This window comes from Thermobia domestica, chromosome 10 (assembly GCF_964235325.1).
Source record: "Thermobia domestica chromosome 10, izTheDome1.hap1.1, whole genome shotgun sequence".
NCBI classification, from domain to species: Eukaryota; Metazoa; Arthropoda; class Insecta; order Zygentoma; family Lepismatidae; genus Thermobia; species Thermobia domestica.
The window spans coordinates 250,710,626-250,730,352 of record NC_137463.1 but is presented as its reverse complement, the minus strand read 5'-3'; the positions used below and the strand labels follow the sequence as shown (position 1 = coordinate 250,730,352).

At 35.5% G+C, this 19,727-nt stretch overlaps 1 protein-coding gene across 3 annotated transcripts in view; it reads left to right on the top strand.

Annotated features, from left to right (window-relative positions):
• Nucleotides 1-19,727, top strand: part of Cad89D (cadherin 89D) — a 379,672-nt gene that overhangs the window by 214,331 nt on the left and 145,614 nt on the right. For all 3 annotated transcript variants that reach the window (XM_081729479.1, XM_081729481.1, XM_081729480.1), the window contains exons 6-7: nucleotides 4,798-5,000; nucleotides 18,654-18,782. In XM_081729479.1, coding sequence (XP_081585605.1) covers nucleotides 4,798-5,000; nucleotides 18,654-18,782 — 332 coding nt within the window. The remainder of the gene's footprint in view (nucleotides 1-4,797; nucleotides 5,001-18,653; nucleotides 18,783-19,727) is intronic.

The following is a 19,727-nucleotide window of genomic DNA, read 5'->3' as shown; positions in this document are numbered from 1 at the left end:
AAATTTCTTTAATTATTCTTCTATTGAGTTGGGAAGTAGCCAAAATTGGTACAACTTCCAGTTTCAATATTGATTCTTATATAATAACTAGCAGAATGCCAGTTCTTCGCACGGGGAGAATACTTTCACTTTGGACATTAAGAGGTGAATTTGGATTTAAACAGCATCGGAAGTGTCACTATTCGTCTCAGTGATCATGTAAACTATGAATTCGACACTATCCATATATATATATATATACAAGGGCGGATCCAGGATATGATCAAGGGAGGGGCTAAACCATATTTTGCCGTTTTATCCAGTGTAAAGCAGGATTTTATCCAGTGTATAACTGAGCGTCAAGGGGGGGCTAAGCCCCTATAATTCCCCTTGGATCCGCCACTATATAGCCTATATATGAGGTACTTGCGGCAAATAAGGCCCACCTAAGTATAAATGCTTTATTAGTTAAATACATATGATGTAATAGACAAAAATTTATACGCATTTTATTTGTCAATCTTTTAGCTATCTTATGTTATGTTAATTTTAACTTAAACATTGAGCTAAATGTATGAAAAACGTATTGAAAGAGAAACATAGAAAATGACCTTATTGCCCGCACACGGTAGGTAAATAAGGCCCATCATTTGAAAAGTAAAATTTTACAACCTGAAAGACCACTGGAACTCAATTAACACCTCACATTTTTACAGCACTTCAAATACTAATAATAAAACGATAGTTAGTAACAATATGGATATGAAATATTAAGGATAAAGGTAATCTACCTTGTGTTATGCACTCGTTAGTTATGTCATTGAAACTAACTGTATTTTAAAGAATCAGCTTGGACACATAATAAACAAACGACCACTGGAAACAGATTTCACACTAAGATTCAACAATGTTTACACTTCATAACACTTGTAGCAAATGAATTCTTCATCATCGGCGTCAACAAGCCAATGCATTCGTCGTGTACCCATACACCGCACCCTTAACAGCTTCGCATGTCACCGATCCATTCTTTGTCGCATAATGAACGGTACCTGGAATGCTCAAAGCTGCACGAAAATGAGTTTAGAATATACCCAAAAACAGTGGTATGAGCCATTCGCATGCATTAAAAATAGAGATTTACATTATGAAAGACCAACGCAGAACTCAAACCTGCGAACCCCATAGTCAATAATTAGGCTCGAACACGACAGATCGCCCTACTATAGAGGGTAGCACTGGCCAAGAAAGAATAACAAAGTAACACACATTAAAGTTGCCAGTTTCTAAGTATTTAACAATGCATACACGTTTTGTAGGGCAATGAGGGCCAGTAGATTTTTGATGGGCCTTATATACCAACCATGTACTCGTCAGTAAATCATTATCTACAAACATGTTTCGAAATGAAACGAAGTAACCATTATCTCAAATACTAAACACTATGATCCTCAGTAATATACAAGATATTTTGGGTTAGCTTTATTCTACATAGAAAAAATGAACTTACTTCGCTCCCTCAAATTATAAGGCGCATGAAAACTGCCTTCTCGATGCTTCAATACTGCCAGTGTTCCGTCTAACCATGCACAAGAAGATGAACTCTCTCAGGCATTGTGTGAGTAATCGTTACTTGTGATGATGTCAGATTTCTCCTACAGTGATTCTAACCTATGAAATTTTGCACTGTGCCTTATTTCCCCTGGGGGGTTATTTGCCGCAAGTACCTCATATATAGGACCTATCCCTCTCCCAAGTTGCGGGGCTGAATTTGGTTTTAAACTTTCTCGGAAGTGTCACTATTCATCTCAGTGACCCCCGAAATTCGACAACCGATATCGGTCATTTTCGATCATTTTTAAATATCTTCTCCTTCGCCCTCCCTTAAGTTGCATCATTAAAGTGAAATAATAATAATAATAATAATAATAATAATAATAATAATAATAATAATAATAATAATAATAATAATAATAATAATAATAATAATAATAATAATAAAACATCCTAGGCCCAGACCTATGTTGAAAATTTGATCAAGATCGGTCGAGTGGTTCATGAGTTATGAAGTTATAACGTAACTCGTTATACACAGGTCCTCAGTCATAATTATAGCTAGAGTAAATTACTAAAATCACTTAAAACAGTTTATGCTGCGTTTAGCTTTCCTGACTTGTATTGCGACACACACTTATTGAAATAAATACACACCTTTATAATTATGCGTACATCCCTTTATATGATGGTTCCTGAATTATATCGTTTATTTACAAAACGTTGTTATGACAACCTAAAGACAAAAACTCATAAAAAATCATCATATTAGAATCAATTTTGATTCTCTTTCTTTTTCGTATTTTCTTCTTCTTCTTCTTCAAACTGGTTAGTGCATATTTTAAAATCATACATTGCCCGGAAATATAAGAAAAGATATTTAAAATTACACTGAAAATACAAGATGTCGTTGCAAAGTCAGAAAGATACTCACTTCCATTTTTATGTATATGCTTATAAATGGATAGATAGTTGAAAGAAGTATCCAGAAACACTTTCTAATATGGAACCTGCGTCCGAAGAACTAGTTCCCTCTGGTTCAGCCCATTAATTTAGTACTCCATTTCCTCCCAATTCCTGGAGAGTGTGATCGCGAAGGGACGTCATTCCTCATGCATACGAACTAACATGGCTTTAGATGCCTCAGATGCCCAGAAATTTTAATTCCTGATACCCTACACGGCATAAACGTGGGACGTAAAACTGAAAAAATTCAATTTCCAATCGCATAGTTCGAAAATCTTCTTTACTTTCAGACTGTCAAACAAAAATGAAACTTACTTGTTTGAGTATTACTGTACAAACTCTATCCACCGATGGGTTTGTAACTATGGCTTCGAACATTTAAACTCAATTACGTGGGCGATATAGGAGATACTTTGAGAAAATCTAAGCTTTGTTCGATAATCGCAGTCTCCTATCGGGTTAAGTTTAGAGATGCCTTCCGTATTATTTATTTAAAAATAGGAAAATTTGCAGGAGAAATGAGGTAAGAAATGACGATTTGGAGGTCTTATGCAATGTTTAGGTGTGTAAGGTTGGCAGTAGAGTCACCGTAAGACGGGGTTATTTTGCACAAGATATGAAAAGAGTTTCACAGTCCTCTGTCGGTAAACCGTGAAGTGTAAAGAGGAAGTTTCAACTGCTACCGAAAGATGGAACATCTAACTGTATTTTGGTAGTAATGTTGGCGGTTAACATCAGTTCTAATTACGCGGAGGGTTTGTGGTTGTAGAAGTGTGAAAAGTAGTCGCTGTGAAGGCCGCCAACATTTGAAAGATATTACGTACAAGATTTTCCATCAAAGTTAAATCAGTTTCGTAGAATACTATGTGTATAATGGGACTTTGATGCAGTAGTTGAAATTGAAATGTAAAACTTTCAAAATCACAAAAAAAAAAAAAAAAAAGTAAAACTGCGAGAAGGCGGTTTCAGCCTCTATTCGGGGTTACTTTGCACCGTTACAAAATACCGCTTAGATAGGAAATTATTACTACTGGAACCTCCTGCATTCTAAATTTAGGCAAATTTCCTATTTAGGAAGATGCCGGAATATGAATTTCTTGTTTGAAAATAAATTATGAACAGTGGCGGGTCCAGAAAAATAGTTTGAGAGGGGTTTCACTCACAAAGGCTTCTTTTTTTTTAAAAAAAAAAAAAAAAAACACTAGACTTTTGGGGGGAGGAGCTTGAGGCTTATACGCATAGGAATGACTAACATTAGATACTTTTAGATGGGCTTCAGCCTGAAAGTCCCAAACCCCGTAAATCTTCCACTGATTATGGTTGGAATGATATTCTTGGACATAAGGAATAACCAAGGCAAATCAGTACACGGGGATTTTTTTTTCTGTTCCTGAGCTGGCATTTTTGTGGGACATATGCTAAACTATTAGAATGTGGTTTCTGTGCCGGTACCAGAAAACACATCATTTTCTTTACAAATATTGGTAATTCATACTAAGTATCGATACCAGTACTCTCATTGCAATATCAATATTTGTAGACTGCATGCAGTTGTGTGTAGAAAGTAAAATGTATAAATAATGAAGGGAAAACATTGCACAGAAACGTTATATTCGTATGTGGAACATACTTTTTTTGTATGTTGTGCAAACTAACCCCGCCTATGGGGTTACTTTGCACTAAAGTTTATATTTTAATAACTATGGTCATACTGAATGTTTACAAATGAACTTGCACTAATGTTTTTCTTATATATCTAGCTATTATATGTTTAAAATACAGTGTTCTAAATCATTACGTTTGTAAGTTACATGCGATTTTCTTTAAAATTCCTTAAATCTTGTGCAAAGTACTTACGGTATGTTTAATGTGAGAAAAGATATGTAGAAGTTGGTATTATTTGCAAGACGCGGAAGGTTTTGATGATTCAGCAGCATGGTAGTTATATAGGATGGTGAATCGGTGAGTTGAATGTGATATTTCCGCGTTGAGTTTTACATAATTATATAAGAATAATGAAGATAATCTATTAAATTGTTATGAGAACCGTAGATTACTGAATGTAAGTGATAATCCGGGTCTAGTCACTGATCTAGTCTAACTAAAGTCTTACTGGGTAACCTAATCAAACCTAAATTAACCTAACCAAACCTAACCGAATCCAACCTAACAATTTTAAATAATTTAACTGCTTTTTTTTAGTCGTTCGAAACTGGAGGGCCATCTGTAAACTTAAGCCCTCCGCTTCATTAAATAGCCCAATATTAATTATTGTTTGTTTTCTTTTCTTTGTTCCAGGTTTAACAATATTCCGTGGAATTCATGCAGTGGACAGGGATAAACCTAATACGCCAAACTCCGAGGTGCAATATTCAATCATTGGTGGTAATGACGCTGGGAAATTTGCTTTAGAAAGCAGTCATAGAGCGGCGCTAGTAATTACTCAACCCTTGGACTACGATAATGGAGATCGGGAATTTCAACTGATTATTATGGCCTCAGTAAGTATTTAAAATATAAAAAAAATTACTTTATTACTGTTTTGGTTGTGAAAAAGTATTCCTGTACTTACAAATATACAATACTCTAAGTACTCCTGATTTATGAAGAAACATATAAAGAATATTACCGGTATGCTGTGCATTCATATGACATAATTGTTCATTGCTCTGTCACATTATGTGATCCATAAAGATAGAAATATAATCCATGCAAAGTTTCTGATTATACGAACCCAACATAATCTCAGTTCAACTTAACATCATGTTCACGTCTATAACAGAGGTTTTCGGAAGCACGTATTTCGGATTCTAAATGTTCTGGATGCCTCAAATTTCTCGGACACAGCACTTAGCAAAAGTAATAGATACTGTAGAAAGAAAATTGAAAGTTTAAATAGCAAACGATTTTCAAAAAACTAGGATAAATATTATACAGCAAAAGTAGGCAGGAAAGGGTATGTATGATTTGGTTGCAATTTACAGTTGAATAACCTATAGCGACATAGACTATGAAGGTTTATGAAAGAGGGTAGTTGATTCCTCGTTGCAGCTCAGAAGACATGTGAAGGTTTTTTTTAATAATATTTTTTGATGATCTCATGATTTAAGCCAATCTATCTACGGTTGTTTCACTACTAACATTTCATTTAATAATACTAACGTTTCTGCAAAACTATAAACTACAGTACGCTTTGTTTACCGGTCACCATTGTCTTGTATCAATACTAAAGATATGCCACATTGACTTGATCCCTAATCTTCCGTTGCAAGCGCTACTATCGGCTGAAGGAATTCCACTCGCTTTCTCTCGCTTAGCAACAGCTGAACCCTTATTGGCTCAACGCGTGGGTGTGTGAGGATGTGAGCTTTAGTTCACATTTTTGCCACGGCTCAAGACATTTTGGCAGCATAATAGCTTTGCTGCTTTCTCCTTGTTCTGTCTGAGTGTTTTACTGAGAACCCGAGAACCAAAGTGTTACGTCATGGAACACCCAGCTGTAAATAACAGATCCAGAATTACAATGATCGTAGAAACTGCCTTGGCTGCAGTGATGACGCCAGCTTTAACTTGGAGCGGGAAGGGAGTTAACGGACAGGCAGAGACTTTTTTTTTTTTTTTTTTTTTTTTTAGCGGGCGGCTATTTTTATTATGAACTGAAAAGGGTTATTTTATATTATTTGAATTTCATTTAAATACATCATATATGGGTGAGGGAGTAGTCTGAAGCCTAGGGTTAGCCTCCGAAAAAAAAATGAAATGATATCTTTGAATTTAACGTCTCTCGTTTGTGTTAAAGAAGACAATGATTAAGCAAGTGAATGACGATGTAAGAATTGGTGGAATGAGAAAGTTAGAGGAGACGGACGTACTCCGAGAAAACCCACGGGCACGGTGTTGTCCACCACAAACATACGTGGTCGGGGATCGAACCTGGGACCCCACGCACCAGAGGAAAGCGATCTACTACTGAGCCACTATGACCCCACCTCCGGAAAAGCGCCTGCCCCCATTACTCCCCTGTGGTATAGTCACTGTACACATCATTATGTCTTAGCAATATTTTATCTATCACATGTTTCAAATTGATTACCCACATAACGTTCACTCCTTAATTTATGTATCTTTTGTAAAACGATCAGCAAGATAAATTTCATTTGTCCCATGTTTTCCATTCTTCAATATAACGTGTTTATAAGTTAACGTTTCCGACAGATGGCAATTGTATTTACCTTACTGGAATCATGGTGTGACAACGCCGAATAGTTTCACTTGATCATTCATGTATTTGTCTGTTACTAAAGTAGTAAAAGAAAGCCTTAGAAACAAAATAAAAGTAAAGTAAAATCTAGAAAGGGTAAAATGAAATAAAGTCTAGAACAAGAACGGTTACTTTTATAGGGATGAACATTTGTTTTATATCTCTAAATTCATAATTCAGCTTTATTTATAAATTATTCCATACGATGCCTGCACGTCATAAGAGTTTTCTACTTCTACATAATAAGTCGGAGGCTGTTAATCGTACATTAGAGCAAGTTGTTCCCAAGTAGTGGAATTTTTTGACTTCAATTTTTCGATTAGAAATAAAAGGAACTTTCGTTAAAATCAGCAGTATAAATAGGGTGTTTCAAAACAACACCGACAACGTTTGGGTGGTGGTGATTCCTGACCAGAGATGGTCATTTTTGGTAACTCTCACTCACCCTCACCCTCAGTTGACACCCTCACACACCCTCACTCTCAATTGACACCCTCACACACCCTCACTCTTAATTGACTCCCTCACCCTCACACACCCTCACTCTCAATCGACTCCCGCAACCTCTCTCTCAGCCACCCTCATCCTCAGTTGACTCCCTCACCCTCAGTTGACTCCCTCACCCTCAGTCGACTCCCTCACTGCCACCTTCACCATCAATCGACTCTTTCACACCCACCCTCAGACACCCTCACCTTCATCTACCGAAATGAGGGTGAGTGAGGTGAGGGCGGCCCTCTTGAGGGCAAAAATGCGTGAGGGTGCCCCTGTTCCTGACATCAGCGATCACCAACAATAATGACACTTGCCTCAAGTTTTCCATTCTTCAACATCATATATTTCTAACTGAACATTTTCAACAGATGGCAATTGCATTTATTTTAGTCAAATCGTGGTGTGACAGTTCAAAAGCATCATTTAATCATTCATTTATTTAACAGTTACTAAAATGTTAAAACTCTGGAAAAGAAAATGAAAAGAAAGTAAAATCAAGGAAAGGTAAAAATGAAAAAAAAAAAAAATGTACAAGAAGAAAGGTTACTTGTACGTCAATGAACCTTCGCTTTGTATTTCTAAATTCACATTCCAAATACATCGAATACGTTAATCAAACTTAATTTATCAATCTTCCAGAATACTGTAGTCATTTTTACAAAATAATCCGGGGATATTTAAGCTTATAGCGCGTGGTTCATAAGTAACACTAGATTTTATTTTACTTCATTTTGAAAGGTACCATTACGTGATTATGTGTTGTTTGCCACGACTCGATTTTAGTGTTGTTTGCCACGGTATTGTTCTTTCTGGCTTATCTTATATCACAATCTTGAAGATTTATACAAAATAGACTCATAAGCTAAGGGTTGCCAGATGACCATATTAAAACAGATTACTATATCATAACAATCAAATCTATTATATTTATAAAGAGAATACATACAATATAAACACAATACATACAATACAAACGGTCCCAATCACGTTATTGGGTTACTGCGCTATCGGATTTTAAGTTCTACAGTTAAATTTATTCAAGGTAAGTTCAGCCACTCGAAATAATAATCTATTTGCTTAGAAACTCTACAAATGCACTTGATGATATGATCCATACTTCATCATCTGAGAGAAGATGGTGACCTGAAAAAATATCTCAGAAGATTGAGCTTTGTACATAAATTTCAGTAGTCAATAGAAGCATTTTATTTCTCATTTACAATTTTCTTCATGAACAACATGCAGTTTGAACAGAATGCAGATGACAAGGTTTTAATAGGAGCCGCCTAGGAGTATGTACCAAATGTGATGTGATATTATAGCAATTACTTTATTTCATGCTTCTGAGCGCATAAATTCTACTTCCTATGCTATCATTATGGAAAGCCTCCTGCAGGATATTAGAAACGAGTTAGAAATAACAGAAGGGCTATATTACATCAACTTTGAGCTTCGTAAGTTAACATATAGATACTTGTGTTATAGTTCGTATTTTGTAACTTCCTATTCTTGTGACCGTCTGAACGATTGCATTTCCAGTTCGCGCGAAGTGGGTTTTGTGGTGGACAAACACCGTATGCCTGAATTTTCTCGGGGTTCTTCTGTTTCCTCCCACTTTTTTCATTACACTATTTTTCATTTATTTTCATCATTACCATATTCTTTAGCTTACATGGCATAATCATGGGACGTAAAATTGAAATATTGCATTTCATTTTTCTTAAGTATATGAAACCCAGTTCTTTAGTCGAATAGCACAAATGGAAAACAGAACATTATACCTAGGTATAACGGGAGATGATATTAAAAACTCCGTTAAAAGAGAAAATGCAATTATATCAATTTACTAAGTTATTATGATATTAATGATGTTTTGTGTTCCTTTGTTTGGAGCTTAATGTCCTGTTTCAGCAGCAAGTCTAATGAGACCTGTCTCGTCCCAAAGGCGAGCATACTTACCATTTGCTCCAGAGGATCAAAAACAGAGGTGCCTGGCAACCCTTCCTTTTACTCCAGATATGTGTGAATTTTCATGATAATGACATACGATAAGATCGGAATGTAAATATGACAAAATCGTGGCAAACAACACGAAAATCGAGTCGTGGCAAACAACATCGTGGAAAACAACACGTCACCCGATTACGTGTTGTGCAATATAATTACAACTTTTTACAGAAGTTCTGTTTACAAAAAAAAAATGCATTTACCCTGTCCGTCCTTCAGGGTGGGAGCCAAAAATAAACAAAAACTACTTGACCAATCACGTCACCAAATTTGGAGACAATGTAGAGAGTCAAAATTTAGGAACCGAGTGGAACAGATATTCAACCCGAAAGTGGTAGAAAATTAACTATTTTCGGTTTTAACTTTGATCGGTATAGATTAGGATTTAGGAATTAGATTTCTGGACTATCGGCATCTACGGCCATGTTAGCCCGTTATTGTGAGGGATAACCTCCCTCGGTGATCAGACTAATAGGGAAATTGAGGAGGAATTAAACGGCCTGAGAGCTACGATCGCGGTATTCGCCTGGTATGAATGAGCAAAATCTCGCTCAGAATGACTCACCTAAAAATGCTTTTACGTCTTTATGGCAAAACGGTAATATATAGCGAACCCTTTAAGTGATAGTGGTTATAATTCTACCCACCTGTTCTTTGATAAGTTCTCGCAAAATTTGCCATTCAAAGTTATCCATATTTATTTTAAAAATTGCGCAGGGATACTGTTGTTAATATACCAGTCATCATGTATCGATTGCATGTTTCAATCAGTAACGGGATGGAGTTTTTGTATGTTATAGTATATTTTAAAACAATATTTGGAATGTCCGTTCTTCGCACAGGAAAAATATTTGAAAGATATACTTGAATCTTATTTTCCCCTTTACGTTTTGTATTTAAATAAAAGTGAAACAAAGCAAATTCATTTTGACCTAAGTGTTTAACGGTTCAGCAGACAACCACGATGTCATTTTTATATATCAAGAAGAAAATTATAGAAATCGACCCCCTTACCCCCAGTCCTCGCTTAAAATTAGACTGTAAGAAAACACTGGAGCATGTGTTCATTTGTTTTGAATTACGAGTTCATTTACAATTTTTCACCTCCGTAACATGAGGGTCTCAGAAGATACTCTATATTGGGTATACATTTTAATGGTGTTCCCTCTTAGGACAAATATTTTAATAACACGATGGAAACTTGGCTCGAGTTCAAGTGCTATGTTCAAAAATTCATTTCAAATTGTTCACCCGTTTTCACGTGATGAGAAAAATACGTCCCACCCTAGGCTAAAGGAGACGATGATGATGAGAGATGAATGAAATGGTGGAATGAAGAAATTGGGAGGAAACGGGAGAACCCCAAGAAAACCCATGCATACGGTGTGTGTCCATCATAAAGCACTTGGCGCGAGCTGGGATAGAACCAAGGACCCCATGCCTCAGAGACAAACCGCTGACTGAGTCACCGCGGCCTCACGTTATAAAACAGACAACCTCAATGTCGTTTTTATATATATTGAAAAAAATATAGAAATTGCCCTTACACCTCGTAAAATCAGAATTTTCAAAAACGCTAGGACACATGTCAGCGTATTTTTAATTTGGAATTGATATACCAAGTTTCATTTCCATAACTTGAGAAATTCATGAGATGCTCTGTTTTTGAAATAAAATTGTAACTCCCGCTCGTCTCTTTACTATGCTTAATTTTTATCAAAATGTCACGATAGAGGTTCCAAATTAATGTTCGAAACTTCATTTCAAACGGCTCAGTCGTTTTCTTGCAATAATGAAGCATACAAGTCGATCACATTCTAGTAATACAAGCTCTATACAAAATATATCCGGAGTTTCTTGAACTTATTATATAGTCAATATGAGAAACATTGAAAAGTATGTAATTAATGCGAAGAAAGAATATAACGGAACTTTTATTTGGTATTTAATAGATTTTGATATATGCACCTTGGGTGTCCTGTATAAGGCCAATCGATATTCTATCTCCTGTCATGTTTATACCAGCATGTCTGGTGTGATGCGATTGTGTTCATTGTTTGCTGTTGAAATCTTAAATGTTCTAAGCATGTAACAGATATTTTCATGTCCCGAAAAGAAAAAGTCTAAAGGAGTCAGGTCGGGATCACGAGGAGGCCAAACAATTGCTCCTCTCTGCCGATCTATCTGCCAGAAAGCCGTCTGTCCATAGCTACACTGTGTGACAACTGAAATCGTACGATGACCCGTCATCTTGCATTGCCAAGTACTCGCTCATTGTAATCTACTTGGGATCTCCCATACTCGCGACGTTGTACACGAATCACTCATTGAGTTTCAGTTAATCACTTAACGCACTTTACCTTCCTCAGTGGATTTGCCATTTCACGATACCCGGCCGACACCATAATGCCAAAAGTTTTAAAGTGAAGTGGTACCTAATGACGCAACCTAATCTTTGTAGGCAACAAATTTTATGAGTTTCCTCACAGCTCACAACCAGAAAGGTGCTTTACTTTAACACAGAAAACAAATGACAAGCATTTAGAATTCTGTAATTCTTTTATAAAGACCCAGTATATATATATATATATATATATATATATATATATATATATATATATATATATTTATATTTATATTTATATTGTAGCTACTAGTCGTCTAGGCTTAAAAAATATATATACAGGGTGTTTCAAAAAGAACTTCCTAGTTTTAAGTATAAATTTAATTGTGAAATGAATGAAAACTTATATCAATGAGTACATATCATGAAAGAAAATTTCTTCAAGTTCTGTTTAATGTTGATAGACTTCAACGTAGGATCCATTTGTGGCCCTGTACACGTCGAGACGATATTCCACTTCTCGCCACATATTCACCAACATTTCAGGTATAACTGTCCCAACCGCCGCGACGATTCTTCCCCGTAAATGATTGATGTCTCTGATCTTTTCACTGTACACAACATTTTTTATGTGGCCACAAAAGAAAAAGTTCAGTGGACTTAAGTCTGGGCTTCGTGGTAGCCAAGATTGCTCTTCACTGCACGCCTGCCTGGACGGAACTGAGGAAACAGAGAAGAAAAACAGCACTGGTGCCGTCTCAAGGTCAAGCAGACCTGCCAACTGCAGGTGAGCCAAACTTGGAGAGTTGATGTAACAAATACCACAAACTAGAATAGTGTATGTCACTTTGTTCAGATTCTAAGACACATTAAAAATGAAATGAAATGAAATCTTTGAGTTTTACGTCCCACGGTTATGCCGGTTAGGCTAAAGGAGACGGTGATGATGAGTAATGAATGAAATGGTGGAATGAAGAAAGTGGGAGGAAACGGGAGAACCCCGAGGAAACCCACGCACACGGTGTTTGTCCACCACAAAGTTCACTTGGCGGGGGCTGGGATTGAACCCGGGACCCCTAGCACCAGAGGTGAACGCTCTACCACTGAGCCACCGCGGCCCCGACACATTAAAACTAGGGAGTTCTTTTTCAAACACACTGTATATACAGGGTGGCCCATTTTAATCTTTCCACGGAAATATCTCGAAAACGGTTGAACAGAAATGAACTGAACAAAAACTCAAATAGGAAATACTATGGGGTAATTCGAATGGAGTTGTCGCGGTGTCCCCCAGAGCCGCTTTTCAAGGGAGCCCAACTTTAAAATTTTAAATAGAAACATAGGGCGAGTGATACCTCGTTCGATACATCTTTAAAAACTAAAAAGCGATGTGGCAAAAGATTTTTCATATGGGTCACCATTTTCAAAATGGCCGCCAAGACAGGGTCGTATCACATAAAACGTCCAGAGTTATGTGGGTAAAAGTGGGAGGGAACGCAGGGGACGCCATTGCCCCACTTCCAAGTAATTATCAATGAGATCCATCGATTTCCTAAAAATTACAATGGCCAAAGACAGGCACTGGGGACGGCGTGATGTTATGCTTCCCCCCTACCCATTCAGATCCACTTTTACCCCTGTATATATGAAACGATTACGCTGGGAACTCCTTTTGTAACTTGCTGATACACAGTAAAGAACCCTTGTTGTTATGGTCTGAGACATTCTACGCTTCACGACGTAAATAGATATAAATTTACTCATAATGTATGTAATTTTGTAGTTACGAAGGGTGAAATATCTTAAGCTATCTTTGGATATGCGCCTGTAAGGAGAAAGTAATACTAGCATAGATTATTCTCTGCACTGCAATTTTATACACATTTTCTTAAAATGAAAAGAAAGAAAGAAAAATAAATAGAAAAGATACAATTTTCTAAATCAAAACACTCTCTCCCCTTTGTGCATCTTCAATTAAGAGCTGCTTTTCTTTGTTTTTCTTTTGAGTAAATTTTGTACGCATTATACTAATGTGTTCGCTGTATGACTTTTAACAAAATTAAATATAGATCTTTTGCTGCATGACGGATTAAAACTCAGTTCTTAACTGGACAACATGAATTACTAAATATGATTTGTCCTCTGCTTGTAAGTTCCTTTGCTAGTTTTCTAAGATTTAACGTTTGCACAAATAACAATAGATGGTACATTATTCAGAAAAAGTTGTATTCACAACTTAGTTCTACGTTTGCATTGGAGATATTTCTTTAAAAGAAGAAAAATACAATGCTTTTTGATTTGTTTCACCACAAATTTGTTTCAATATTATTTATTCCAAATTTTGTTAGGATATTGAAATCTTAATTGTACCTCACGTAAAAACATAGTGCAAAAATGAGTGTTTATACGTATCGTATTCAGTATGTGCCTTGAAATAATTCTATTTTTTCCCTGTTGTACGGATGATTATCGTGCTAGAATTATTTAGTAAGATCAATTTGTCATAAAATCTTTTAAAAGGTTTGAGTAAGAAGGTTCGTTTCATCTTATGGAATTACCGTATATTTCTAGTGCAAACATGTTCAATGTTTTAAACAGAAATTGTTGATTTATCATTTCTACTGTTGCCCACAAGGTGAGAAATAATGTCCCATTTTATCTTGATTCTCAAAGAAGTATTTCTGGTCTCAATTCCATTCTCGAAAAACTTTTCTTGTTTCATCTCGAAAATGTTCTCGTCTGGTTTCATTTTGTGAACAAAATTTAAGCCCTGATTTATTTTCTTAATTTCATCCAAAAGTAATTTATTTATTGTCTCTAACGGAGAATATATTCTCCAATTACAGGAGACCTGAACAAAATATTTTACGATCTTGTTATTATGATAGATTTCAAATAAAAGAAATAATAATAGAAATATGATAAAGAGTATACAATTAATATTCTAACAAATCATTTAAAATTGGAATAGCTCCATTAACAAAAATACATAAAATTAAAACATTTATAAACAAAAATGTAAGTATACTTTATAGAAAATTATAAAGCATTTTGCCGCAACAATTGACAGTAGGTTTGAAATGAGATACTAAAATCTAAATACAGCAATTTTTGTGATATAATGTTATGTGCTTTGTACTTTCGAACCAATGATGATTTCTGTAGTGCTCCGTTGTGGACGTATCACACAAGAATTAATATCTTTGTCGAGTACTTGCCATTTTTGCACTTAATTTGATTCAACTCAAAAACGAAGTATTATCAAATGTACCTTTAAAAAGTATGTATAAAAATGTTTGGTATTTTGTCTAGTAGATAATTTGGCATAACACAATTCACTTGACACATTTTGGCATGATAATCTATGTCTTAAAGCTGAGACTTGATATTTCTGGAAATATAAGCAACGTAGAAAACGTTTCTGAATTGCTTCTATTTTATTGAAATGGGAGAAAGGGAGCCGCAGTGGCTCAGTATTAGAGCGTTCACCTCCAGTGCTTGGTCTCCCTGGTTCGATACCAGCTCGCGCCGTGTGGACTTTGTGGTGGACAAACACCGTGCTCGTGGGTTTTCTCGGGGTTCTTCTGTTTCCTTCCACTTTCTTCATTTCACTCATTTCTCATTATCACCGTCTCCTTTAGCCTAACCGGACTTAACTGTGGAACGAAGGCAAAAGTCGTTTATATTAATTGTCCGTGTTTCAACTTAATTCTTATTAAACTATTAAGTAAAGCTTCACTAGAATTAATTGTTTTAAAGTTTGTTATAATTCTGATAATAAAACCTGTCTCTATGTAATTTTGCTATATAACCCACGTGATTGTTAAATGATAATTTTGAATTCATTATTGCACCCAAGTCCTTAATATAATTTTCTTTCTGAAGTAACTGTTTATTAATTGTATATTGAACTTCCCGACTATGCTTAATATTATGAATATTATACAGTATGGCGCTAAATTCGTTGTACAAAAGCAGAGGAGTGATTCCTGAGAGTAAAACAAAGAAAAAAAACTTCTAATAAACATAGGGCGAAAACCCCATTGTTTACGTGTTATAGGATGCCAAAACCATGAAAAATTGAATTTTAAAGGTCCATAGCTCCAAAACTATGGGATCTACTGTAGTCGGGTCAAGACTTCACTTAGGAACTAGTATGTGCTCTATCCAAAAATACATGTTTTAGAATCCTAAGGTAGTCACGCAAGAATTTTTATGGAGGTAGTTGGAGAGTACTTAATATCATAGGCCCGTAGTCAAACTCCCTGTGTAAAAATTGTTGTGGAAGTACCTCAGGATTCTGAAACACATATTTCTGTATAGGGCACATACTAGTTCCTAAGTGAAGTCTTGACCCGACTACAGTAGTTCCCATAGTTTTGGAGCTATGGACTTTTAGAATTCATTTTTTCATGTTTTCGGCAGCCTATAACACGTAAACAATGGGGTTTTCGCCCTATGTTTATAGGAACTTTTTTGTTTGTTTTACTCTCAGGAATTACTAATCTGCTTTTGTACAACGAATTTAGCGCCATAATACTTTAATTATATAATTACACTTCTTGACAAATTGAAATCTATTTCTTAGTAACTAGTTATACAATTGATCAATATCTTGTTAAAGACAAATTATCTATGTGGTTTTTTACTTCATAAATAATTTAATGTCATTGACGTACATTAGACAGTTGGCATATCAAACCGTATTAAATATACCATTAATATACAATATAAAATTTTTTAAAAGTATTTTTTACCGTGAAAATTAAAGTATTATCGTTAGAACCACAGGACTGTCACTCGCTTTTTCTTACCGTTTTTACTCTGATTCATATCGATAAATGAACAGGCAAACATAACAGTTGTAGAGATTTAAAATAATTAAATTTATATTAATAATAAAGAAGGTAACTTTATAAACGATAGCTGAGTTCATGCCTGCCGCAGAGAGATTAATAAAGGAGTTACCGATATAGATGACGGGAATAGCCAAGTGTGGAAAACTATGCCAGTAGACGATCTTGCTGAACGTGTGAACCTTGTGTTTCGTCAAATGCGTAGATTACTGTTTCCGAATTGTCTGCTGGTTTCTCTGAAATATAAAGATCAACGCCTGGAGAAATCGAATTATATTTTATGAACGTCTCAATTACACTTGACATGTTTAAAAGTCACTGTCTATCAGTGCGTATGTGGGGAAGGGAGCAATGTCCAATGAATAGTTCTGGCTTGTCCCTGTTTTGTCATGATCTCGTGGTTCTACTCTGGTAAAAAAAAAAAAAAAAAAAAAAAACACTCCCATATGTTATTAATATAGTTCACGGGTTTAGATTGATCATATGATTCTATTTAATCAAGTAATTTTATTGAAGTTCTTTCAAAGAAAGGAATGTAACCCTCTATGGATTGGTTGAGAATGATGTTTAGAAAATATTTTCTTACCGAATTGACTAGAATAAGATATCTAAGTGTAAAACCCTTCATAATAGAAAATAATACCTAACTAGCTAAACCTATGCTGTCTACTCAGCGCATCATTCTGATATGACTATGGGTTTTCTTCCTACGCTCTCGCTATAGGTGTCCATATCACTTTACACAAACAATTAAACGACAAGACAAGTTACAAAGGAAGCGAATTGCTATAGACAAACATTCTAGCATTTTAATGTATAAGTGTTGGGTTGAGTTTCTGGCGATCTGCGAGAAGTTACAATAATTTTTCTCCTTACAAATACATATTCGTCCGAAGGACGCCTCATTACAGCTCTTGAGGTCTTTGAAGTCGCCAGCATGCAATAGGTTTTCCCTGCATGCAATACGTTAAAGCAAAGTTCCTGCAATGTCCGTCAACCTACTATACATAACTCCTCTACTGGTTGCCTAACATAAGGATATCATGGCATGAGAACCAGAGGAACGTAACTCCAAAAATGCTGATTTTGTTTTCTTCATGTTTGGATATAATTTTGAAACCCCCACTTGGTGTAAATGGAATATAGCGACATCTATTCTCCTTGTCGATCAGCTGTTGTAATGTGGCTCAATTACTATCTTATTACAAGCACAACTTCATAAGAAAATAATATTTTTGCGACGATATGAACCCTAGCTTCGAACTAGCAACAATGTTAAATCTCATTTGCCCAATACGACTCATAACATCTTGAACATAACAATAACGGCAGTTTTCTCTTTTTTAAAAAAAAATGAATTAGAGCTGGCAGGCGTATACAAAATTTGAAATAGACCAGTGAAAACAGCACGTTTTTAGAGCTTGTGGCTTCCGAGATCTCATTGTCAAAAGGAATTGACCACAAACATATAGACTTTCGTTGACCACAAACTCATAAACCTAGCATTTTAATATATAAATACTACAAATAAAAGTATTTAATTCAGCTATTTTTGATTTTCTTAGATTTCAGCTTCCCTGTGGGGGCTTTAGAAGACAGTCTAATTGATCACTAAAGACTAAGACAAGAAAATTAACCTAACTAAGCTTTCTGAGGCTTATATATATGAAACTGTCTTCCCTATGCTCGTAGCAATAAATTTAAATTAGGACTAGCTCAGGAGAGTAATGCTCCCGGAAGTAGGAACGAAAAACACAGTTCTGATTGGTTGGCGTTATCTATATCTTGCCACGTTGTCTTCAAATAGCAGAAATCAAACTATTGTTGTTTTTGGTTTTCGTGGCCGAGTGGGCTAGCGCTATATGCTAATAACTCAAATCTTTTTTTGGCGTGAGTTCAAACTCGGCCCGAAGAGTTTTTTTTTTTTTTTTTTTTTTTTTTTTTTTTTTTTTTACGAAAACTACTACACTTATGTAACAGTTTCAATATTGTAGCAGTATCGGACACAAAGCTCTATTACGATGATAGGAGAGAAGGACCTTCTGCCCTATGAAGATAATACACATTATGGAAACTGTCAAACAACTGTAATTTCCATAAAAGTAATGTATTTCTTGTCAAACACTTTTCAGCTGAACTTTCAAATCATTTCTTTATTCTGTTCATATTGTTTTCAATTTCTGTTTTTCAGGATCGAGGTACTCCCCCAAGAAATTCAACGACAACAATGACGGTAATTGTCCAAGATCACGATGACTTAAATCCAAGGTTTACAAGGGATTTGTATCGAGTACAAGTCGAAGAGTTCTATCCTATCAAGGTAAGTAGCTGTACACTTAATAAGTAATAATTGCCATCCAGGTTACACTTACGGGTTGTCTGTAAAGAAAGCGACAAAAAAACTAGGGCTTCATTCCGTACCAATATGTGAAAACGCAACGCAAAATTTGCATGTTAGTATGCGATGATCGATATAACGTAAGATTTTGCGATTTGGCATCAGTGACGTAAAGTTTTGCGTTTAGGAATCATCTACCCCTCCATTTATTTATCTGTTAAGTTTGTTTCTTCTTAATGAATATTTTGCGTTGCGTTTCTATTCGCAATTTTTGTGAAAACTGGTACGAAATGAGCTCCCAGTCCTTTAAATGTGGTAGTTAAGAGTAGCACTCTCTTTAAATGTAGGAATTTTTTAATACCCTTGACTGATTCGTAGAGGAATTCTAGTGGTTCCAAGTTAATCTACAAGGCTATATTGTCACATAGTGAAATTTTCGGTTGTTCACAGCGGCTGAAGGGGATAATAGGAGAACAATAGAAAGAAATACACACGATAGGTTTTATTAAACGCTTGCAGGAACGTGGGTTTAGAAATAAATGTCTTAGAGAAAACTAAATACATGTAAATTTACCGGTTGTCGTAATACTGCAAGTTATGGATATGTCAAAATATCAAATTACATTTTTCCAAACTGCATAGTTTCAAACATCTAGGATCAACATTAGTGGACTAAAGCCATATACACTAAGAAATTAAATGTCGATTCAAAACACTGGATTCGTGTTGTTATTCAGTTCAAAATTTTTATGAATTTTGTCGAGGAATTTGAAGCTTAAAATATATTAAGAGATAATTATGCTTGATGTGCTCTATGCTTGCGATCAATGATCGTATTGTCTGAGTGAAGAACCCAGACTGAAAACATTCGAGAATAAAATCCTTAGGCAAATATTCGGATACAAGAGGAAAGGGATGGCGAAAACT